This window comes from Bos grunniens, chromosome 24 (genome assembly GCF_055505025.1).
Source record: "Bos grunniens cultivar Pamir isolate PY7600 chromosome 24, Bosgru_T2T1.0, whole genome shotgun sequence".
Classification (NCBI taxonomy): Eukaryota; Metazoa; Chordata; class Mammalia; order Artiodactyla; family Bovidae; genus Bos; species Bos grunniens.
In genome coordinates, this window is record NC_141188.1 from 59408849 (window position 1) to 59434031 (window position 25183).

Here is a 25183-nt window from a genome sequence, read left to right on the forward strand (position 1 = left end):
CTTGTAATAGAAGATGGATTTGATCTTCATTCCTTAGTTCCATGTGACTAATTAACTTAATGTCTTTACTTTCACGTCTCAAAACAGTGTTGTTCTTAGTAGAATTCTCAACCTATCTTACGTGATTTTGTTTCATTGACTACAAGAGCTACAGTAAAGTTCAGTGACCAGATAGCAAATTGTATGTTCATATATGTAAAATACTAATATGCATGTGTGTGTGTGGAGTATAAAAAGTTGTACCCGAATGTACATTCCACATGTTTTCTTCTGTTTTCTAACTATTGCATGGTATTTTCTGGCCTTTTAGTGGGAACTAAAATTTAACAAGGAAATATTGATGAGTGAGACATATGAGAACAATCAGTAAACTAAAGTCCTACCCAGATACAGTTAAAGATGAAAGTGTTAATTGCTCAGTTGTGTCCGACTCTTTGCGACGAAATGGACTATAGCCCTCCAGGCTCCTCTGTCCATGAACTTCTCCAGTCAAGAGTACTGGAATGGGTAGCCATTTCCTTCTCCAGAGGATCTTCCCGACCCAGGGATCAAACCCAGGTCTGCAGCATTGCAGGCAGATTGTTTACCATCTGAGCCGCCCGGGAAGCCCAGGTTAAAGATGGACCTCCACAAGAATACTAACAGTAAATTTTTTTTAATGTTTTTTCTCATTCTTTCATTTAAATATATTAAGAACACTACATTTATGGTAAAGATTCTTTAAAGAGAGAGTATGCTGTCAGTAATAAGCCGTTTCTTTGGTGATTTTCTTTTAATGGGCATAGCCACAAGTATGGGAAGCCAGCTGTCACTCTCAGCTGCATTTCTCAGAGCTGTGCTCCCTTCGATGTTGTATAATAACATCCAGCTGCCAGGAAAGTAACATTTCCAGACCTGCTGTCAGGATGCCATGCTAAACCAAATTGATTTGGCTTCTATATCTTTCCAGTTACTTTACTTCAATAATTCCTTTATTTAGCCTTTTTACTTCTAATTAGACTAATATGAGGCAAACTTGATAGAATTGCTAAAGGTTCTCAAAGTAGAAGTTTTTTTTTTTAATTAAACAAAGATGAATAATTTTTAATGATAAAAGGTACAATTCACAAAGAAGATAGACATCATTAGACACCTAACAACAAAGAAACAAAGATACTCAAAGTAGAATTTTTAATGGAAGAAAAAACTAACTTCTTTCAAGATTTAGCACATTACTGTATATAGGATGGGGGAAAATCTTAAAATCTCAGTAAGTTTTAAATGAGTTTCTTCTTAAGTACCAAGGATTACAGTTGCTACGCAAGTGAATCAGCAAAGTAAATATCTCAGATTTGGGACTTCAACATTATTCTGATGTTTTAACAATGTAATCTTAATTCATGAGCATATAAAGTAATGACTCTGAGAATCCATTTTTCTTATGAAAATGATAGAATATACAATACAAATGTGCCCCTGTGGTACTTGATTTATAGTTTTAGTCTCTAATAAGGTGGTTAGTTGATTAATTTTATATTACATAATTTATCTCAGTTGTTAAGTGCATAGATGGCTTAAACAGGAAAAGGCTTCTAAAACTTTCCCAGAGGTAATGAGGTGCAAGGAAAAAATATTTACCAATTTGGGTTTTGAGATTGGTGAAGTATTTTAAGAGTTAAGGAATTATATGAAGAATTATGAATTTGATTATTTATTGTAATTTCTTATTAGCATTATTACCTTGGCTTTAAATTCTTTTTAGCTTTTTAAATCAAAACTTAAAAATAAAATCAAAACTTAAATTTTAATTGCCCCTGGAAACTTGAGAACCAGAAATATTAAAAGTTCTAGTAAGAAGAGTTTATCTTATGCTGAAGCTTTGCCCCAAAATAAAAACATCAACTTGAAATATAGAGTAAAGAGGCCCGGGTTCGATCCCAAGTCAGGGAACTAGATCCCACATAACACAACAAAGATTCAGTGCAGCCAAATAAAAATAAATATATATTTTTTTAAAAAGCTAGAAAAATGTTTAAATACGACTGATTCATGTCTTAACAGGGTGGTTGCATAATATTTTGAAGTATTGTGAATATCCCAAACACCAGACACATCTGCTTTCAATGTAAGTGTGGCAGAGGCCAGAGGGCATAGGCATGTTCCCTGGGCTGTGCCCTCACGTCCAGCTGGCAGCCCCGGGGACCAGGAGTACTTTGGGGGGCAGGGGAGGCAGAGCTAGAGCCACAGGAGTTTCAGAAGAGCAGTGTCAGTGTGGAAAGCATGGGCACTGAAGTTTATGCCCTTCTGTATTATACTGCCCTTGGGTTTGTGAAGGAAATAAAAATTAGCAGAACAGAATATGTAATTCAGTTTTTAAACATATATAAGCACTAAAAACACAAGCTAGAAACAGGAATAACTGACCTATTTGTTACCTATCCTTGAAGATAAATAAGGATAAAGATTTCAGTTATATAAATAAGCTGCTGCTGCTGCTGCTAAGTCGTTTCAGTCGTGTCCAACTCTGTGCAACCCCATAGACGGCAGCCCACCAGGTTCCCCCGTCCCTGGGATTCTCCAGGCAAGAACACTGGAGTGGGTTGCCATTTCCTTCTCCAATGCATGAAAGTGAAAAGTGAAAGTGAAGTCGCTCAGTCGTGTCTGACTCTTAGTGACCCCATGGACTGCAGCCTACCAGGCTCCTCCATCCATGGGATTTTCCAGGCAAGAGTACTGGAGTGGGGTGCCATCGCCTTCTCCAATATAGATAAGCTAGGATGGAGTAAGTCCTTGGCTTAGTGTCCACCCCACCTAACACTTGTCTACATTCATCACCTGCTGCAGCTGAGCTGTGCTTCAATAGAAAAGAAGGTTCAAGGAACCTGGCTAGAATAGGGCCAAAGCCTCACTCACGCTGGAACCACTAGCGTCAGTGTAGCTCAGGGGTTAAGCAGCAGACCCAACAGTCACGAACCCTGGACTCAACACTCTGGCTTTTCTGCTCACTCGCTATGTGTCTGTGACCAAGTTACTTCACTTTCCTAAGCCAGAAAGGATGTATACAATGGATAGACAAGTTAATGCGGTTGTTACAGGACAAGTAAGATAAAATAACCAGCCACATATCTGGCATGCTAAAGCCTCGAAATACTGTAGCTGTTGTTGTCGTAGTTTGCTGAGTTCAGATTTTCCTTCACGAATAGGGGATTTGGATAACATTCCACTTCAGGCCTCAATAGAGAAATTGACTTTTATCTCTTATTATGTATTAAGGTTCAGCCTAAGATTTCATCGGGGGAAAAAAAGGAGTTTTTAAAGAGATGGCATGGTGAGATCGTGGAAATACCAGTACACCGACATTTTTTATTTTCTGAGAGTAACGTTACCTTGAAAGCCAGCAGAAGGTTGTAAGGAGACAGCATAACCTAGCGCAGCAGCTGATCCAGCTGGCAGCTCACTTCTGGGAGTGCCCCTTATTAGTCTGTGAAGTGGGTGAGCTGTCGAACGCTTCCGTGTCTCAGCTTCCGCATCTGTAGGGCGGCAGCGACGACATCTGCTGCCTCACTATGAGGCACGTGTCGTGGGACGCCTGTGAGCTTGTTGAGGTAAAGCTCGGGCTTCCAGCAGTGCCTGATGTGTTCGAGTAACCGCTCTGCAGGTCGCTGGTGGTGGCGACGCTCACGTTCCAATAAAAGCCCCGTGCCAAGTGCACGGCAGCGCCACTCAAGCGGGAAAGCCTTCCATTTAAGCAACTGTGTTCTCTGTAGACAAAAAATAAGTCTCTCTGACAGACTGTAACCTTGGAAATCATATTCCCAAGAAATAAAATTCCTAAAAGATCTATTTTATAAGGTTTTATTTCTAACCCCATTGAATTCTTTGACATTTTAAAAGAGATCCGTTTTGTCCTTCTATCCTTGAGTAATAAGAGTGGTTTAAATGTACAAATAGTACTAGAGATGGAATTTTTAAAATACAATGATTTGGCCTAGTTATTTTACATAAAAATGCTTACCCTCCTGCAGTATAATTTGTGTGTAGACTTTGATACAAAATGCTTATTACATTTGTCATGAATTGCTCTGTGGTGATCAAACGGTATTTTGTTGTCAGTGCCTTTTCAGTGATGGCAGACCTGGGCATACAGCATTGAAACACTGGACCACACCTAGCTTTTCCTGCATGAGGGAGGCTAAACCCTCCCTCCCTTGAAGTTGCTTTTGCTCCCAAGTCAAGCCTTGCTGAAGCCAGATGTGTTAAATGACACAATGGGAGCCCGCCAGGCTCCTCTGGCCATGGGATTCTCCAGGCAAGAATACTGGAGTGGGTAGCCGTTCCCTTCTGCAGGGCATCTTCTCAACCCAGGGATCGAACCTGGGTCTCCCGCCTTGCAGGCAGATTCTTTACCATCTGAGGAAATTTATAAGCCCCCTAATATAATGGGACAGGGAAAACGCTATGTATGGAATGCAAATACCTATCAGCTATATGATTTTAAGCATATTATTTGTTTTAAAATTTTATTTTCTCACCTATAAAGTAGGTCATTTAAAAATTGTTACAGGTTAAAATCTGATCATGTTTATGAAAATCATGAAAATGCCATGCAGATATAAAATTTCTTTATTACAGTTACTTTTATCAAAGAAACTGTGTCTACATAGAACTGTAAAGTGCCAGTGTGTGATTTGAAGTGTCAAGGCTGCTGTAGGATTTCCCAGCAGGGTGGGACTGAAATGTGTTCAGAAGCTGAAGGCCAGGTGATAACTTGCCCAGGGTCTGAACCTGAGATCAGCCCAAGCCTTGGCAAAGATTTGGGTAGATGGGAAGAGAGTGTGACTTGAGTAGGGCCATGGAGATTGCAAATAAGCGTATCTTGCTCTGGAAGCAGGAAAGAGACGGACAGGGAGTGGAGTCAGATTTTGAATACTAGACAGTGTAAATCTTGCACTTTTAAAGTACATGGGTCTTTTCCTCATTTTATAAACATTTTTCTTGAACTGTAGTTTATTTCCCACGTTGCGTTAGTTTCTGCTGTGCAGTGATGATTGGCTGTGTGTACACAGACCCCCTCCCTGCCAGACCTCCCCCCAGCCCCGCGGTCCCACCGCTCCAGGTCACCGCACAGCCCCGAACTGAGCTCCCCGCTCCGCGCTGCACAGCAGGTCCCAGTTCAGTGATTTTCAGTGTCCACACAATGCCGTTCAGTCAGCTAACTCCAGAACGTTGTCATCGGCCCCCAGACCCTGTATCCACTCGCTGTCCCTCCTCATTCCTGCTGACCCCAGACTCCGACAGCAGCAAACCGCTCGCTGCCTCTGGGTTTGTCTCCCGAGGACTCTGCTAGGAATGGAGTCACTCCCTGCCAGTCCTTCTGGGTCTGGCTTCAGTCACTTCTGGCACAGTGCATCCAAGCTTCCTCTGTGTTGTAGCGTTACTTTTATGACTAATTAATCATCCACTGTGTGGATAGAGAACGTTTATTCATTGATCAGCAAATGGACATTTAACCATTCTCCACTATTTAGATATTAGAACTAGTGCCCCTGTGAACACATTGCATGTGCACATTCTTGTGGACACGTGTTTTCAGTTCTCCTGGATATTTACCTTGGCGTGGCATTTCTGGGTCATAGAATGCTGTTTTGCTGAGGAACCGCCTGATTGCAGAGGGCTTGCGCTACCGTATGTTCCTACCAGAAGCAAACGAGGTTCCTACTCCCTCTTCACCCTCGCCTGCCTTCGCTCTCACCTTTGTGGTCACAGCCTCCTGATGAGTGTGAAGGGGCGTCACACCGTTTTGTTCTGCCTTTCCCTAATGGTTGCTAATATCGAGCTTCTCCTCCTGTGCCTGTTTGCCATTTGTATGTTCTCTTTGGAGGAATGTTCATTCAAGTCTGTTGCACGTTTTAAAATTGTCTTTTTCTTGTTGAAGAGTTCTTCATACATTCTGGATACAAAGTGTCCTTGTAGATATATAATGTGTCCTCACAAATACTAATCTGTCTATGCGGACATGTTCTCCCATTCTGTGAGTTATCTTTTCACTTACTTGATTTTCATTGATTCACTAATTAAACCCACTGTGTACCGTGATTTTCTAAACACTTTGATTTACAGCAATAATTTAATTCCTTCTAGGCTGGTCTCCTTTCTGTTAGCTGTCATTCCAGGGCCAGGCCTTGTTGGTCTCTGTGCCCGCTGCCTATAAGGCACCTTCCTTCCTCCCTGCCTTTCCAGACTGTTCCCTTTCTCTCTGGACCATCCGTTGTCACTTCCCCTCATGCTGATGCTCCCCTCGGCACTTTATGTATCTCGTACAGCGTTGCTATAATCCCATGATGTGTGCTATTTAATTACACGCCGGCTTTTCTGTGTGTGACTGATAGCGTGAGCGTGCCTGAATGAGCTGCAAGACCCTCAGGGCCAGGAGCTCTGTGTTCATTTCTTTTTCATCGTCCCTGCCACATACATGATGATGAGCACCCACAATGAACAAACCAGTGTGTGTCCATTTTGTCATTTTTTTACCCAGAATGATACATATGAAAGAACCATTTTTCTTATTTAAGTAGGAATTCAGGAAAAGTTGACAACCTGGATCCTGCCCTGTGGAACCAAGGAAGCAAGTTTTCTTTCCTGCTGAAAACCACGTTCTTGCTGGGAGTTGGGGGCTGCAGCTGAATTAGCTTTTTTTTTTTCTCCTTCTAAATGCCTTTTTACTGTTTACTGTAGAATACACATAAAGAAGTCATCACTTCAGACTGTTGACGGAGAAGAATCAGTGGGCACCAGAGTGCCGGCCTAGGGGACTATGTTCACAAGTATTCCTAGCAAATAGGAATGTCAAACGTTTTTATAAGGAAGCCCACACTGAGTTTTTTTTAAGAAAAAAAACCAACTTCTTTTCAAGAAGGTGTTTAGAGTTGTTTGGTGTGATTTTTTATAGTACCATTTCTCAGTAAAGAAATAATAACTCATCTGTGAACACTAAAACTAACACAGATTTTAGATTAATTCAGACTATAGAAAGTAAATGATATTTATACCTGCATAACAATGGCACCCCACTCCAGTACTCTTGCCTGAAAAATCCCATGGGTGGAGGAGCCTGGTGGGCTGCAGTCCATGGGGTCGCTAAGAGTCAGACATGACTGAGCAACTTCACTTTCACTTTTCTCTTTCATGCATTGGAGAAGGAAATGGCAACCCACTCCAGTGTTCTTGCCTGGAGAATCCCAAGGACGGGGGAGCCTGGTGGGCTGCCGTCTATGGGGTCGCACAGAGTTGAACACAACTGAAGCGACTTAGCAGCAGCAGCAGCAACAAAAAAATAGCAATCCACGAAATGAGATTTCCCTTCCCTGCCTAGAAAAAGATACATGGGTATTTTTCTAACCCCCTAATATTATAAGGAAATGCTGTGGAATCTCTTACACCTGGCATGGCAGTGGCTGTTCCCCTGAACTGTGTTTATTCCTTCATCGGTTAAACACTCACTGAACTCCTGCTGTGTGCCAGGAACACACAGATGAAGGAGAGACTGCCCTGCCTGGAGAAGCCCTGCTTTCAGAGACCACAGATGAGCCACAGGAGCCCTCAGCCTTGTTTGTTTTTAAACATCCTGAGGTGAAATTGCATTCCGCATTATACTATTGGTTATAGATGTGCCGTTTTCATGAATTAAAATACACTTCAGAGGAGCATCTTTTTAAAAATTTCTTACATATAAGGTACTGGTTGAATTATCGTATGGTAATCACTGCTGTACAGCAAAGTGACTCAGTTATACGTATATATGTGTGTGCGTGTGCTTTCTTTTTCATGTTCTTTTCCATATGGTTTATCACAGGTCACTGTGCTGTCAGTAGACCTTGTTGTTTTTCCATCCCGTATATACCAGTTTGTATCTGTTAATCGCAAACTCCCAGTCCAGCCCCTCACACACAGCCCAGCCCCTTGGCAACCACCAGTCTAGTCTCTGCGTCCGTGTTTCTGTTTCATAGGTAGGATCATTTATGTCACATTTTAGATTCCACATACAAGTGATACCATCTGGTATTTCTCTTTCTGACTTGCTTCTCTAGTTGCACAGGATAGCATCCTGATGTTGGTTTAAAATTCAGTACTTAAATGAAGACTGTTGCCAAGATAATTTTCAAGGCAAATTCAGTTAACACTTGAATGTGTTCATAGTTGTGTCTCTCTTAAATAAGTATGCATTCATGTCAAGAAAGTAAGTCGTTTTGTTTTAAAGACTGCTACCTGCTCAGATTGCAGTTTCTCCTTTCTTGCTCTTCAGGGCTGTTGTATTACGCAGGACATGGATATGAGAACTTCGGGAACAGCTTTATGGTCCCTGTGGATGCTCCAAATCCGTATAGGTCTGAAAACTGTCTGTGTGTACAGAATATACTGAAACTGATGCAAGAAAAGGAAACAGGACTCAACGTGTTCCTGCTGGACATGTGCAGAAAAAGGTAGACTCCAGTCTCCACGCGGAGGCTTGTTGATGGCAGTTAAACATCAGCCTCGACAAGCTAAATCTGATGGCAAACCCAGGAAGCCTTCGAACACTTAGAGTTGCTGAATTTTAGATTGTAGAGTGGGACTGATTAAGAAGAAAACTAGAAAATAGATTTTCTCTGTGTGTTTTCAACTTTTTCCTGCCTGCTGTAGAATAGAAGTGGTGAGCAAAAGGGCATGGGTACTAACTCATATAGCCCCTCAGACTGCCTTTAGAACATCTTCTACAATCCCTGCAGCTGTTCCTCCAGGAATTAGCAGACTCAAAACTCAAAAGAGTGGGGGCCCTTAGCATCTTTTGGCTTGCTCAGCTTTTACCAATCAAAATCCAGTGCCCGAGTTCAAGTGCAACTCCAGTTTTAAAAGCTAACAAGAAAAAAGGGTGATTCTCTGCTGTCTCAGTTGTTGGGGAGTCCTGGATTACATTTGGTAAATACATAGCTGGTTGAAAGTGATAGGTTCAGAGTTCCTTTATGTGGTACAGAATAGTATATTTTTTCACTGTATTATTTGTGCTCTTTTAAGAATGCCATTTTAACTTTTTGTATTTGTATCTGTCCTTTTCATCTTCTGCCTTTTAAATAGAAATGACTATGATGACACCATCCCAATCCTGGACGCCCTGAGAGTCACTGCCAACATTGTCTTTGGATATGCCACGTGAGACTTCAGTGTTGGCGATTCCGTCATTCTTTGATGACTTTTTTTTTAATACAGCAGGGTTTCTGTGTGTGTGTGTGTGTGTGTGTGTGTGTGTGTGTGTTTTACTGTCCTGGCTCTTCGATGTTGCTCAAGTTTTTCCCTAGTTGTGGCAAGTGGGGGCCACTCTCTAATTGCGCTGCGTGGGCTTCCCACAGTGGAGCCTTCTCGCTGCAGAGCACGGGCTCTGGGGCACAGGCTCAGGACTTGCGGCTCCGGCTCGAGAGCGTAGGCTTAGAACTTGCGGCGCACACGCTTAGTTGGTCTGCAGCGTGTGGGATCCTCCCAGGTCAAGGATCAAACCCGTGTCTCCTGCCTTGGCAAGTGAATTGTTTACCACTGAGCCATCAAGGAAGCCCAATGACTTCTTTTTGATTGTAGATTAGAAGCCTAGAAATATCCATAGCCATCTAGGCATAAATTTGCCTCGATATTCTTAATACAAAATTTTAAATAATTGACCTCAGCACTTTAGAGCTTGGCATCTTTTTTCTAAGTCCCAAAGCACTTAATTCTTGCTTAAAGGTCAATTCTTTAATTAAGATGCCCTGTGAGAGGCAGGGTATTACATGAGACTCATTAGTTTTTATAGGAGCCTCGTGGGGCAAGTGTTTGCTTTTTTTTTAAATGTCTTTCTTTGCAGGTGTCAAGGAGCAGAAGCTTTTGAAATACAGCATTCTGGGTTGGCAAATGGAATCTTCATGAAGTTTTTAAAGGATAGGTTATTAGAAGAAAAGAAAATTACTGTGTTACTGGATGAAGTTGCAGAAGGTAAAATAAAAAGTAAAGAGAAAGCTACTTATGGTTCTCTTGAGTATTTTAATCCTACAGTCATTACATGGGTTTGGAATTAGTATCTATTTCATAGAACAATGAAATAGTTTATATAACGTTCATACGACTGCTTCTTTCCTCATTGGCTTAGCTGTATGCATTAGTGTAGCATTACTTTGACCTGCAAGGCTGAGCCCAGACACGATTGTGAAATAAATGAAGCTTAATCCTCAAAACTCTTTACCTTCTTTCAATACTTAGTGCCTGATGCCACCCAGTCTGCTTATTTGGAAAAAAGAGAAAAAAAGTTGTCCAATGAGTATTTTCTTTCAGGGTCAAACAGATGAAACTATAGAAATTTCGAGGCCCTGTGGGAAAAGGCTGGGTTCTTTTTTTTTTGTTTGACGAATTTGGGAGTTTGAAACCCTGCTTGAAGGACGGGACCCTGGCGGTCTGCCCCGCACACGTCTGCCGTCCCTGCTGCTCTCTGTTGCCTCCTGGCGGTGCTGTGCTCATGTCGCTCCCTGAGAAGCACCTGTTACCCCATAGATGGACGCGTCTCTTTTTAACACCATTAGTCGCTCAGCCGTGTCCGACTCTTTGCCACCCCATGGGCTGTAGCCCTCCAGGCTTCTCTGTCCGTGGAATTCTCCAGGAAAGAATACTGGAGTGGGTTGCCATCCCCTTTTCCAGGGGATGTTCCTGACCCAGGAATCGAGCCCAGGTCTCCTGCATTGCAGGCAGACTCTTTACCATCTGAGCCACCAGGGAAGCTCGTAAGTCATATTAAAAAGAAGGCAGTTCTTTTGGAAACTGGCTCCCTAGAAAATGGAGCTTCATGGATGTTCCAGAGATGGCATCTGAATGTTTCACGACCCGCTCATTAGTCACATTCATTTATTTTCATGTTTTTATCAGTGTACATCCTTAGCTGGATCATTTGACTTCACTACTTTCCCCTTTAATGTAGACAGCCAGGGCCCTGACCCTCCTTCTTCAACCAAAGAAGTTCTGCTTTTATCTGTTTTACATATTGTGTGGGCTTCTATTTAAAGTTCTCATTTGAAGACAAAGTTCCGGTGCCTAAGAAAAAAGCCTTTGGAGTGTCAGTTATTTTCAAAGTGAGATCTGCTCCCAAGACTCTAAAATGTTTTATTCTAATTTTAATCTATCACTATCTTAAAACTTAATAAAAAGCACCAGTTCACCCACCTGTTGTTCTGTCAATAAATGGCATCCCAGTATATTTGAACTTCTGGATTATATTTTTATTTATATGTTATTATACATTTGAACTTTGAACTCTTCAGGATAATTTATTCTGAATACTTTTAAGTTTTCAAAGATCATAGGCCGAACAGTTGAGGAGAAAAACCACCTTTCCGGTTTCAGTTATGTGCCAGTGAAACAAGAGAGGAAATAAATTGGTTGCTGTTATAAGGTTCCTGCTGTCAATCTGTGACCCCAGATTTTGGGGTTTGTACTTGAAACAGCATTATTAAATTGCTTGAAACTGCAAGATAAATTCTTTCCTATGTAGTTCTGGCAATATGGCATTTAAGGTACCTGATGCCATCTTGCTCTATAAAACTCCACAATCTGCTAGAAAAAAATATTTATTCAATTAGTGATGTACTTTTTACTAAGTCCCTTGGAACATACTTCTGACGGTTTTTATTATGAGTTGGATGTCCAGCATGAATCTCAGACTTTGACAGTAACCTATATCCAATTATATGTTCCCTCTATCTCTTTCCTTGCTCCCCCTTTCATGGGGTTCAGTTCAGTTCAGTCGCTCAGTCATGTCCCACTCTTTGCGACCCCATAGACTGCAGCACGCCAGGCCTCCCTGTCCATCACCAACTCCCACAGTTTACTGAAACTCATGTCCATGGAGTCAATGATGCCATCCAACTATCTCATCCTCTGCCATCCCCTTCTCCTCCCGCCGTCAATCTTTTCCAGCATCGGTCTTTTCAAATTAGTCAGTTCTTCACATCAGGTGGCCAAAGTATTGGAGTTTCAGCTTCAACATCAGTCCTTCCAATGAACACTAAGGACTGATCTCCTTTAGGATGGACTGGTTGGATCTCCTTGCAGTCCAAGGGATTCTCAAGAGACTTCTCCAACACCACAGTTCAAAAGCATCAATTCTTCAGCTTTCTTTAAAGTCCAACTCTCACATGCATACATGACTACTAGAAAAACCATACCCTTGACTAGATGGACCTCTGTTGGCAAAGTAACATCTCTGCTTTTTAATATGCTATCTAGGTTGGTCATAACTTCTTCCAAGGAGCAAGCATCTTTTTAATTTCATGGCTGCAATTACCATCTGTAGTGATTTTGGAGCCCAAGAAAATAAGGTCTGTCACTGTTTCCAGTGTTTCCCCATCTATTTCCCATGAAGTGATGGGACCAGATGCCATGATCTTCATTTTCTGAATGTTGAGCTTTAAGCCAACTTTTTCACTCTCCACTTTCATTTTCATCAAGAGACTTTTGAGTTGCTCTTCACTTTCTGCCATAAGGGTGGTGTCATCTGCATATCTGAGGTTATTGATATTTCTCTCGGCAATCTTGATTCCAGCTTGTGCTTCATCCAGCCTAGGGTTTCTCATGATGTACTCTGCATATAAGTTAAATAAGCAGGCTGACAATATACAGCCTTGACATACTCCTTTTCCTATTTGGAACCAGTTTGTTATTCCATGTCCCATTCTAACTGTTGCTTCCTGACCTGCATACAGATTTCTCAAGAGTCAGGTCAGGTGGTCTGGTATTCCAGTCTCTTTCAGAATTTTCCACAGTTTGTTGTGATCTACACAGTCAAAGGCTTTGGCATAGTAAGTAAAACAGAACCAGATGTTTTTCTGGAACTCTTGCTTTTTCGATAATCCAGCGGATGTTGGCAATTTGATGTCTGGTTCCTCTGCCTTTTCTAAAACCAGCTTGAACATCTGGAAGTTCATGGTTCACATACTGTTGAAGCCTGCTTGGAGAATTTTGAACATTACTTTACTAGCGTGTGCATCCTTCTAAATCTTATCATTCCCTTGATTTGCTTCTGAAATAGTTTTAACTGAGTTTATGTATGTCTGCAAAAAGTAGGAATATTTTAATTTGTGTGCTTAGTTGCTCAGTTGTGTCTGATTCTTTGTGATCCCATGGACTGGGGTCCGCCAGGCTCCTCTGTCCATGGGGATTCTCCAGGCAAGAATACTAAAATGGGTTGCCATGCCCTCCTCCAGGGGATCTTCCTAACCCAGGGATTGAACCCAGGTCTCCCGCATTGCAGGCAGATTCTTTACCATCTGAACAACTAGGGAAGCCCTTATTTTAATTTAGTTGTTTTGTAACTTCCCTCTGTCTCTCTGACCTTACTGTTATTCGTGAAAGACAAACATTTGGAATCTCTTTCTGAGTAAAAGGGATCAAGTCTTAGAGTTTTATATCTGTTTTCCCAGATAAGAAACTACTTTCCAAGACCAGATGTTATTAATTTATTTTTATTAATAATATTTACAGAAATAGGATGAATTTCAGAGAAGGCAATGGCAACCCACTCCAGTACTCTTGCCTGGAAAATCCCATGGACGGAGGAGCCTGGTAGGCTGCAGTCCATGGGGTCCCTAGGAGTCGGACACAACTGAGCGACTTCACTTTCACTTTTCACTTTCATGCATTGGAGAAGGAAATGGCAACCCACTCCAGTGTTCTTGCCTGGAGAATCCCAGGGACGGGAAAGTCTGTTGGGTGCCGTCTATGGGGTCACACAGGGTCTGACGTGACTTAGCAGGATGAATTTGTTGTAATGTATCCATGCAAAAGAATGTAATATGGTTTTATAAATTTAAATTGAGATTTGTCAGTATTCATGTCTTAAATTATGTTGCATGAAAACAGTGTATTAGAAAAGCACATGTATAACATTTTTAGTAAGTTCAAAACCTAAAACATTGACATATACTATTAATACTTACATGAGTAAAAATTACAATATGTGTAAGAATATACACAGTACTTTGGTTACTTTGAATTGGGGAGACAGTAATGGTGTTTTAACATTGTTTTAACACGTTATTTCTTTTCTAAAAAATAAATCTGAGATAAAGACACCACAATATTTTAACTTTCTCTTCGCTGTGTAGTCATTTGTTTATTAACTGAACGTATTTCTCCACAGAGTACACATAAACTTATCATGACTACTCTTACAGTAAAGTAATATACTTTCACTTCTTTGTGAACTTCAAGGCTTAGCATATTAGGGACTCATCAATAGAATTATAGAAGGTAAAAGCTAGAAAGGGGCCTTTAGAAGTGAGCTGGTCCAGTATTTTTATCTGTTTGCTCACACCATATCCTTAGCACTTAGAACCATGCCTGGCACATAGTAGGTTCTTGGTAGGTGTCTGGAGTGAGTAAGTGATGTTGAGAATATAACTTGATTTGTAGGAGGGTTCTTGGCCAAAATGAAAGGATGTGGTCTTAAACATTATATTCATGTCTTATCTTTTAGATATGGGTAAATGTCACCTTACCAAAGGCAAGCAGGCTCTAGAGATTCGAAGTAGCTTATCTGAGAAGAGAGCCCTCACTGACCCAATCCAGGGAGCAGCACATTCTGCGGAGTCTCTGGTGCGAAACCTCCAGTGGGCCAAGGCGCACGGTACCATGAGATCTTCTTATGCTCTCTCTCCATTATGTGTTCATGTAAAACCATGAAGTCGTCTTTCCCTCTGAATTCACAGATTTCCTCCAGACTTTGCTGTGAATATGTTTTAGCCTAGTGAGTGGAATCTTAGTTCCTTAACCAGGGATTGAACCCAGGTGCTCGGCAGTGAAAGCAGAGTCCAAACCACTGGGCCTCCAGGGAATTCCCTGCAACACTTTTAAGCAACAGAAATAGCTCTAATAGCATTTTGCCCCATAAATAATATTTGTTTGTTGCTTATCATCAGAAAACTCACCAAAAATTCTTTAATTATTTATATAAGTTTTTATTGTTCTTTTTTAGAGCTTCCAGAAAGTATGTGTCTTAAATTTCAGTGTGGTGTTCAGATTCAATTAGGATTTGCAGCCGAGTTTTCCAACGTCATGATAATCTATACGAGTATAGTCCACAAACCACCCGATATATTAATGTGCGATGCCTATGTTACTGACTTTCCACTTGTAAGTCTCTACTTTTTTCTTTTATTTAAACTATAATGGTATAGCCTCACTAAAGACTAAATTTTTGAAAACTTAAAAGTTTATGATTAAATATAAAGGAAGTATGTATACATATATTACATATATAAAAATATTTGTATTTAATACTCATAATATTTAAAAACTGATCGCCAAAATACCTTAAATATGTTAAATTTAGGAGTGTCTTAAGTTCACCCAGGAAATAAGCCTTTAATTTCTCTTACCCTAAATAGTATTTCACATATGAAGGAATAAAACGTGCTACACATACGTCCAGAATTAATCTCTTCTTAAAAACTTGCCCCAAAATAGTTACTACAACAGCGGGAGTCATACTTGTCAAACTATAGTAGTGTATTGGAATAGAAACCTAGCTCTTTCCAAACACTTGGATACGATATTCATTTTGTTTTGGCCTAAAGGAGCCACCAGACAAAATCCCTTTTCCTGCACCGTTGCGGTAAATTGAGCCGTAAGCACGGAGTAAGGCACATACCCCAGAACGTCTCCCTCGCTTCTGGGCTTCCTGGAGGGTGGTGCCCTGTGTGAGAGCCTGCGGCCTGCACTGACCCCAGAACTAGACGGATCCGTCCCGCAGTCCTGGCAGCCCAGGCCCAGGATGGGGCCCCAGACGCTGGGCCGGCCAAGCCTGAAGGCTGCTCTCGAGTCACAGCGCAGATCGCTTGCTCTTGGCAGCAGTTGGCTGCAAAAGAAGAAAAAAGAGGGGAGGGGAAGCTGCCTTTGGCACGTCCATTTATTCCTGTTAAATATACAAGTCACATAAATCCACCTGCACCTTCCCCACAGTGATGACTAAGGGGGGAGGGAGTCCAGGAGCCACAGGCTCATGGGGCAAACTTAAAGGAAACCTGGGGACGCTTCTTCAGAGTGCTTGCAGAAACAGTTTGAAAAGAACTGTCCTTCCAGAGCTAACTTCTTAAGTGTATCGGTGAGGAATTTAGAATTCCGTTCATTATTATGATTCTAGAATGTTATCTCCATTGTTTCTTTAGCCCTGGGTAGGGTTTACCTACTCAGATCACAGTTCATTGGAGAGCAGCACCTGTTAAGATGTTTCATGGTCACAGATGATGTTGTGATTTTCATTGATTTCATTAATAACGCTTTCTGGTTTTCACAGGATCTAGATATTGATCCCAAAGATGCAAATAAAGGGACCCCTGAAGAGACCGGCAGCTATTTAGTATCAAAGGAGCTTCCCAAGCACTGCCTGTACACTAGACTCAGCTCACTGCAGAAATTAAAGGTTACTACTTTTCCTATTTATAACTGGGCTCATAACTGGTGGCTCAGACAGTAGAGAATCCACCTGCAATGCAGAAGACCTAGGTTCAGTCCCTGGGTGGGGAAGATGCCCTGGAGGAGGGCATGGCAACCCGATCCAGGATTCTTGCCTGGAGAATCCCACGGACAGAGGAGTCTGGCGAGTCCACGGGGCCGCAGAGAGCGACTGAGCAGAAGGAAAACTTTATGAAAGTGAAAATGCATTTGTGCCTGTGAACCGTGTACTGGGCCAGAGATGTGCTGCTTCATCGCATATTAAGTTGAAGCAGAGAGAACGGCTTTACCGCGAGTCTCATCAGTGACCTTTTTCACATTTTGTATCCTGTTCTTAATAATGGCCCGAGGATTTGTGTGTGAGAATGCATGTCATTACCCTCCATGTTATTAAAAAGTTAGAGACACAGAGCATAGTCTACTTGTAAAGACCTTAGCATTTTCAAATAAGCATTTCCCAGCTCGGTGACTTTCTGCAAAACACAACAAATTAGAATGGGAATTTATTTTGATCTTTTTTCATTTCTTGTTGACCTTACGCATGAGAAACTACATGATTTTCATGGTCTATAGGGTTGAGCTTTGCAATAGAACCATATTCTTGCCAGACTCGAGTTCTATTTAGAGCTACATGACCCTAGGAGGCCTTAGCCAAACCCTGGGGCGTGAAGTGAGCACTACGGACAGTCACACCAGGACGGCAGTCATAAGCCTGCCCCGCCTGTTCCTGGCTGGTCAGCCGGCACGTGCCTTGTGTCTCTGAACTTCTGTCCATTCTCCGATTCAGGTATACGTCTCCACTTGTGCTTGTGGGTTATTACTTCATAATATTTTTAAAACAGCTAAAATTTTCACCTGGATATGAAGCTGATTTTTTTGGGCGGGGGCGCCGTGCTGGGTCTTCATGGCCGCACGTGGGCGTTCCGCTTGTCGCGGGGGGGTCTTCAGGCCGCACGTGGGCGTTCCACTAGTTGCGGGGGGTCTTTGGGCCGCACATGGGCGTTTTGCTAGTCACGGGGGGGGGGTCTTCGGGCCGCACGTGGGCGTTCCGCTACTTGCGGGGGGGGTCTTCGGGCCGCACGTGGGCGTTCCGCTAGTCGCGGGAGCGGGGAGGGGTCTCCGGGCCGCACATGGGCGTTCCGCTAGTCGCAGGGGTCTTTGGGCCGCACGTGGGCGTTCTGCTAGTCGCGGGGGGTCTTCGTGGCCGCACATGGGCGTTCTGGTAGTCGCCGGGGATCTTCGGGCCGCACATGGGCGTTCTGCTAGTCACGGGGGGTTCGTGGCTGCACGTGGGCGTTCTGCTAGTCGCGGAGGGTCTTCGGGCCGCACGTGGGGGTTCTGCTAGTCACGGGGGGTTCGTGGCTGCACGTGGGCGTTCTGCTAGTCACGGGGGGTTCGTGGCTGCACGTGGGCGTTCTGCTAGTCGCGGAGGGTCTTCGGGCCGCACGTGGGCGTTCTGCTAGTCGTGGGGGGTCTTTGGGCCGCACGTGGGCGTTCTGCTAGTCACGGGGGGTTCGTGGCTGCACGTGGGCGTTCTGCTAGTCGCGGAGGGTCTTCGGGCCGCACATGGGCGTTCTGCTAGTCGCGGGGGGTCTTTGGGCCGCACGTGGGCGTTCTGCTAGTCGCGGGGGGTCTTCGGGCCGCACATGGGCGTTCTGCTAGTCACGGGGGGTTCGTGGCTGCACGTGGGCGTTCTGCTAGTCGCGGAGGGTCTTCGGGCCGCACATGGGCGTTCTGCTAGTCGCGGGGGGTCTTTGGGCCGCACGTGGGCGTTCTGCTAGTCGCGGGGGGTCTTCGGGCCCCACATGGGCGTTCCGTTAGTTGCGGGGTGTTTTTGGGCCGCACGTGGGTGTCCCGCCAGTCACTGGGAGCGGGGCTGCTCCTGGTTGCATTGCTCAGGCTTCTCACTAGGCTGGCATCTCTTGTGGCGGAGCACAGGCTCTAGGCGCACGGGCTTCAGCAGTTCCAGCTCAGAGCTTCAGCGACTGCCGCCCGCGGGCTTGGTGGTTGCGGCCCGCAGGCTCTAGAGCGTGGGCTCAGTAGTTGCGGGCACAGGCTTGTTTGCTGCTCGGCACGTGGGATCGTCCCTGAACAGGGATCGAACCAGCATCCCCTGCACAGGCAGGCAGACTCCCATCCACTGCACCACCAGGGAAGTCCCATAAAGCCGATTATTGTTTCATTAAAAGATATTCCCCGTCTCCAGTAATAGGGAAAGACAGTTTTCCAAGCTCCGCTGCTTGAAAAAATATCTCTTCACTGTTCATCAGGAATGTAATACAAGATCTCTGTGATTCTGTCTATACTAATTAAATATATGGAATGAGGAAAGTGGAAGCTGGTTCTAGCTAGTCTTTATTAGTATAAGGAAAACGTAAAGACTACCTTGAGGGTCTGGAACCTGGGAAAGGAGAGTGAGACTGGCTTTTTTTGGCTGCTGTTTGGTTTTGTCTGGATGTGTGTGTGAATGGTATTCTAAGACTGATCCACTCTCCTGGTTAATGAAAATGACAAAGCTCATCTCTTCTCCTTCCCAGGAGCATCTGGTCTTCACAGTCTGTCTGTCGTATCAGTACTCAGGACTGGAAGACACAGTAGAGGAAAAGCAGGAGGTGAACGTGGGAAAACCTCTCATTGCTAAACTCGACATTCACCGGGGCTCGGGGAGGAAGACATGCTTCCAGACTTGTGTCATGTGTAACGGCCCTTACCCCAGCTCTGCCGCCAGCGCCGCGGGGGCGGCCCGCTACCGCCCACCTCAGGACTCCTTCTCCGGCGCTTACCACTCCCACCTCAGTAACTCAAGCAACGTGATGCCATCAGATGGCTGTCGCTGCAGTCGGACTGCGGACGCCTTCGTTTCAAGTCATCACACCCACCATTACTCGTGTCAGTTTGGCAGAAGCAACGTGCCAGTAGAGACGACGGATGAAATTCCATTCACTTTCTCTGATGGGCTTAGAATTTCTGAAAAGTGACTACTTTGTTCTTGAAAGTTCTCATAATTAATAGATGTCTCATCCAACAGTACTTACATAAAGTGAGATATTAGGGGGAAAGCAAATAGATATACATGTAGCAAGAGAAAATTAGTTAACAGGCATTTCGTGGCAAACTCAGGACTTTGAGATGTTGGAATTATTTAACTACAGACCTCCTCTTAAGATTTTGTGGATGGGTTAATTTGTTCTGTAAGTATGAAGTATGGACATGTATATGTTTATGTACATAACAGTGTTTTCCTCTTGACCACTCTGAAGTATGAGCAGTGGGAACGGCATTACTATAGAATAAGTCATTGTATTTCTAGAACCAGGAAAAGGACCTTGGTGATGATCAGGCTTCACCTAATTTTTGTCAGTGGGAGAAACGCACCGAGGCGTCTTCTGTGAGTTGGAGCTGAGGCCGCCAGGTTTCTACTGCAGTGTTCATTCCACTACACGTCGCCTTCCTGACAGCTTCCGAGACAAGCACAATTTCTGTAGATAGACTCAAAGACGTGTAAATAAGAATGTCTGTGTATAATCTAGGAGCACATGAACTTTAGTTTGTGATTACAGGACTTGGCTACAAATACTAGTTAGGTTTGTGTATAAATCTTTGTAGAACGGGCTGAAATGTCTTATTTCTTACTTCTTAAGGTCATGAAAGCACGTGAGAAGTAATAAAATGTTTTTCTATGGTAAAGCTTTAGGCAGCAGGATAATATTGCTACTGGATAATCTTGGTAGCTGTTTACCTGAATCTTAAAAACCCTGGACCTGACTTCCTTGATAACATGTATTTTCTCATTGAATTTTACTGGCCTTAGGAGATAATCACCTTTGGTTCTACAAAAAGCAAGTTTAAAAAGCAGCTGGCAGTAAAAGGAAAAGGTTGAATTAGTAATTTTAAGACATCCCCAAAGAAAATTGCAGGCCTAGATGTCTCCACTGCTCTATTCTACAGACATTTAAAGAAGGCGCACCAATCCTTTGTAAACTCCTCCCAAAAGTAGAAGAGGAGAGAACACTCTCTGCGACCCCATGGACAGCAGCACACCAGGCCTCCCTGTCCTTCACCATCTCCCGGAGCCTGCTTAAACTCATGTCCATTGAGTCGGTGATGCCACCCAGCCATCTCATCTGTCGTCCCCTTCTCCTGCCCCCAATCCCTCCCAGCATCAGGGTCCTTTCCAATGAGTCGGCTCTTCACATCAGGTGGCCAGCATATTGGAACTTCAGCATCAGCATCAGTCCTTCCAAAGAATGTTCAAAGTTGATTTCCTTTAGGATTGACTGGTTTGATCTCCTTGCTGTTCAAGGGACTCTCAAGAGTCTTCTCCAACATAACAGTTCAAAAGCATACCGTAATACAAAATCAAAGACATCACAGGAAAACTGTAGAGTATTAGCTATTATGACTATAGACACAAAAAATCATCAAAACCCTAGCAAACTAAGTCTAGCAACGTATAAAAAGGGTCTTACACCATGAGCAAGTGAGATATACCCCAGGAATGCAAGCTTGGTTTAATGAGTCATATATAAATTATCTTGTTATTCACCATAGTAATATTCTGCAGTGTCACTGTGAATACTAAATTAGCAAATACAGAGCCATTGCTCCTGGGGGGAGCGTGTGTGTGTTTTACACACATACATATCTCAAGTAGACTATAACCTTAACTCCTAAAAACAATTTATCCTGGTAGATCTGTTTTGCTGTATTAAAAAAATGAGGTTCAGAAGTACTGACTGACTTGGCTGAGGCCCCCTGGCTAACGGGCCAGCGTGGGGACCCAGACCCATCGGGCGGGCCCAGAGGCAGAGCTCGCCCTGCACTGCCTGCATCTTCTGGCCATGTCTGCAGGGGAGCTGAAACAAGAAGGCAGGGCGCGGCCTCGTTTCTCCTCAGCTGAGAACATGCACGTTGGGGAGATCAACTCGTCAACCGTCTGCACACGTCCATGAATGGTCATCGAAGGGCTGCAAGTGTTGACTTGGGGATTATAAACAAACTATAAATAAGTAAATTGGCAAATTCACACAGAATCGTGCGTGAGGATCCTGTTCATAAAGAGAAAAGTGACCATTAACATTGTTTTGTTTAACTTTTCATCGTGTATTGGGGTACAGCTCATTAACAATAAATTAAAACTGGATTTGACACTTTGGGGTCACCTGACCTTGTTGTGGTCCCAGGAAATAACCTCGTTTCGGGGCGCGCAGTGGCATTCCCACCAGGAAGATGAAGTGTGCCTGTTGGGGACGGCCAGGTGAGCCCTCCCTGGAAGCACACCCATGGGGACGGGTGAAGAGACTGTAAGCATGTTAGGAACCAGGGGAGACTCTGATGAATCTGGGATCCAGGCTGAACTGACCCAGACACCCATCTCGTTAACCAACGCTGCTGGCGAGCTGGACGCTTAAGCCCAGAGTCCAGTCAACAGCACGTCTGCTGCCAGCAAACTCTCTGACAGAAGGTCTTTAGCAGTCGGAACCCCAGTCGCCCTGAGGCTCACCCTGCTGGTCTGAGAGCCATCCTAGCCGCTGTCTGCTGACTCCACACATCTCAGGCCTGACCCATGAAGTGTCCGTGTCTTAAAGTGACCCTCAGGACCAGCTTTCCCCTCAGTGTTAGGCCCTGGACCCTGTTGGCAGATGTCACCAACACGGCTGACCGGGGCCCAAACCGGGGCTGCAGGAACTGTAATGGTGGTGAGACCTCAGCGCTGCTTTATCTGCTGACTCAGACGGACGTCCCCAAAGATTGCAGTGAGGAAGAAGAAGGACTTTCACAGTGTCCTGCCCACCTGAGCTGCATGGCCAGCCTCCTGCTGAAGACCCATGGGTGGACAGAGGCCTCTTTGCGGCTGGGCCACGGGCAGCCTGCTTCCAAAATGGAAGGGTCGGCTGGCACCACCTGGGAGCTAGCTTTCTGAGCACACGCCTGCGGTCTCGGGGCCCTGGTTAGCCTGGGGCCGGGCTCCTGAGACCTCGTCCCAGAAGCCACAGCCCCAGGGACGACAGCGGGGCCGTGAGGGGACGGAAGGGCCCTTGTAGGCCGCAGGCCCCCAGGTTTCACGTCTGGTCCAGAGGATGTGAGCATGCCCAAGGTCGACGCTGAGCCCAGCTTCAGATGCCCGGGGCGCCTAGGTGGGAAGACCGGGGGTCTCCAGAGTCCCCGATTCCTAAATCAGCCCCGGGGGAGGACTTCAGAGAGACCCCGTGCCTCACGCACAGGTGCCGGCAGGCTCAGCCGACCCCGGACGAGTCCACCACACGCCCTGTGTCTGCTTCCAGGGCCACCTCAGGCCACTGCTGCCCTCGTGGTTGAGCAGCCGGGAGCCAGGGGAGAAGCCGTCGGGCCCCCACCGCCCCAGCCCTCCCTGAGCTCGGCCAGCTTCCTTAGCGCAGGGCCCGGGTGCGCCCTGCGGGTGCCGCTCATGAAAGGACCAGAAAGGTGGCTCTTTGGAGCCCCCCACCCTCAGCCTCCACCCGTGGCGCCTGGGCATGGACTGAGCTGCCTGGGCACCTGCTGCCACCCCCGTGTGGGCTGGTGACCACGGGCGTGCTGCCAGCAGCTGTCCACCGACAGGCTGCCCCCTGCCCTGAGGCAGCGCCCACACTGGCGCCCACGGGCCTGAAGTCCAGAATGCCAGGCACCTGGAGAGGGGCAGGTGGCTCTGCGGGAGGACAGAGGTGTCCTCCCCATGCTGCGCGTTCTGTGTCCTCTCCATGACGATGCTGGTGATGAGGCTTGCTCCGGGATTACAGGGCTTAAGCTGAGAAGCTACAATCCCACTTTCCTCCATAAAACTGCAGATTTCCTTAGCCACTCTGATGCTTCTAGCCACAGCAGCCTTCCTGGTAGAGATGTGATCCTACCAAGAAGAGGCAGCATGAAATTAAAAGGCTTAGGCTCAAGAGGACAGCTCCCCTGGGTTCAAAGCCCAGCCCTCTCATCTCTTAAGCCTCACTTTTCTCCCAAGTACCATCTGCCGCAGGGCTCCTTGTTCTTGTTACTCAGTCGTATCCGACTCTTAGCAACCCCATGGACTGCAGCACGCCAGGCCTCCCTGTCCATCACCAACTCCCGGAGTTCACTCAAACTCATGTCCATCGAGTCAGTGATGCCATCCAGCCATCTCATCCTCTGTCGTCCCCTTCTCCTGCCTTCAATCTTTCCCAGCACCAGGGTCTTTTTCAGTGAGTCGGTTCTTCACATCAGGTGGCCAGAGTATTGGAGTTTCAGCATCAGTCCTTCCATTAAATATTCAGGGGTACTAGTAAGCATTAGGTAAGGTCACCCAATAAAAGCATGAGCAGGCACATAGTAAAAACAAAACATAGGTCACCCACCAGGTTATTAAACTGCAGAGAAAAGAAAGGTGTAGTGGGCTGAATAGCGCCCCCCCCACACCAAGGCAATGGCAGCCCACTCCAGTTTTCTTGCCTGGAGAATCCCAGGGACGTGGGAGCCTGGTGGGCTGCGTCTATGGGGTCGCACAGAGTCGGACACAACTGAAGCGACTGGGCAATAGCAGCAAAGGTATCTCTTAATCCCCCAGAACCTGTGACTGCAACCTTATTTGGAAATATTGTCTTAGCAGATATAACTAAGCATCTGGAGGGAATTCCCTGGTGGTCCAGCGATTAGGGCTCTGTGCTTTCACTGCTAAGGAAAAGCACAATCCTTTGTGCTCAATCCCTGGTGGGGAACTAAGATCCTGCAAGCCGCGTGGTGCAGCCGAAAAACATTTATAAGAAAATAGGCAAAAAAAAAAAAAAAGGATCTGGATGCGAGATCATCCTGGATGAGGGCGGTCCCTACCCCAGTGGCAAGTGTCTGTGCGTGTAAGAGGCGGAAAAGAAGACAAGGCACAGTAGAGGTCGTGTGAAGGTGAGGCGGGCACGCGCGGCACAGCCGCAAGCTGAGCGCGCGCCCCCTACAAGCTGAAGAGGCAGGGAAGGCGTGCCCTGCAGACTCTCCCACGGAGAACGGCCCCGCCAAGACCTCACTTTCTGCCCATTGTCACGAAGTTTGGATTTCTGGCCTCCAGAACTTGGAGACAATAAACTTCCGTTGTTTCATGTCGCCAAGCTGGTGAAAATGGGTTGTGACCGCCGTAGGAACCAGCACAGGATGGCAGCTCGCGGGTGAGGCACCTCCGACTCCAGCCCCGAGCGGCTGGGAAGGACACGGAGGAGAGCGGAGAGCGGGCGGAGCCGGCCGAGCGGCCGCTTCCCCGCTGCTGTTAGTCTCCTGCGCCCCCTCCTGGTCCCAAGGCAGACGCGCGCCCCCGCCAGTCCAGACACTCACTGTCTCCAGAGAAATGGCAGAACGGAGGGGATCTCAACATTTAAAACCGAAGCTTGTCTCCAGGGAGGTCCCTGGTGGCGCAGTGGTTCGGATTTGGCGCCTTGGCCGTCGTGGCCTGGGTTCAGCCCCTCGTCGGGGACCTGAGATCCCACAAGCCGCACGGCGTGACCCAAAAATGTTTCTAAGGATTTTAAACCACGCGTTCTTTCCCCTCGTCCTGAATAACACAGCCAGCTCTTTATCCCGTGTCTTGCTCTCTCACGCTCTGTCCTCTCCCACTGCTCTGTACGTTCAGCTCCGCCGTGATGACCCAGCTTTCCTCTCGCTTCCTTGACCCGCTCCTCCCGGACGGAGGACTGTTCCTGGTAGCCCAACCACGCACCTCCCTGGGGTCCCCTCGACC

The 25183-nt window shown here is 45.6% G+C and overlaps 1 protein-coding gene across 9 annotated transcripts in view; it reads left to right on the forward strand.

Annotated features, from left to right (window-relative positions):
- MALT1 (MALT1 paracaspase) overlaps nt 1-21624 on the forward strand; it is a 68400-nt gene extending 46776 nt beyond the window's left edge. For 6 of the 9 annotated variants that reach the window (XM_086373657.1, XM_086373658.1, XM_086373659.1 and 3 more), the window contains 7 exons: nt 8282-8459; nt 9091-9165; nt 9848-9975; nt 14501-14650; nt 14999-15156; nt 16319-16444; nt 19014-21624. In XM_086373657.1, the coding sequence (XP_086229783.1) occupies nt 8282-8459; nt 9091-9165; nt 9848-9975; nt 14501-14650; nt 14999-15156; nt 16319-16444; nt 19014-19454 (1256 nt within the window). In that variant the 3' untranslated portion in view covers nt 19455-21624. Of the gene's footprint in view, nt 1-2040; nt 2105-3252; nt 3823-8281; nt 8460-9090; nt 9166-9847; nt 9976-14500; nt 14651-14998; nt 15157-16318; nt 16445-19013 lie in introns of those variants that run through there. The other 3 variants (XM_086373663.1, XM_086373664.1, XM_086373665.1) reach the window with 2 other exon arrangements.
- Nucleotides 21625-25183: the final 3559 nt, after the last annotated feature.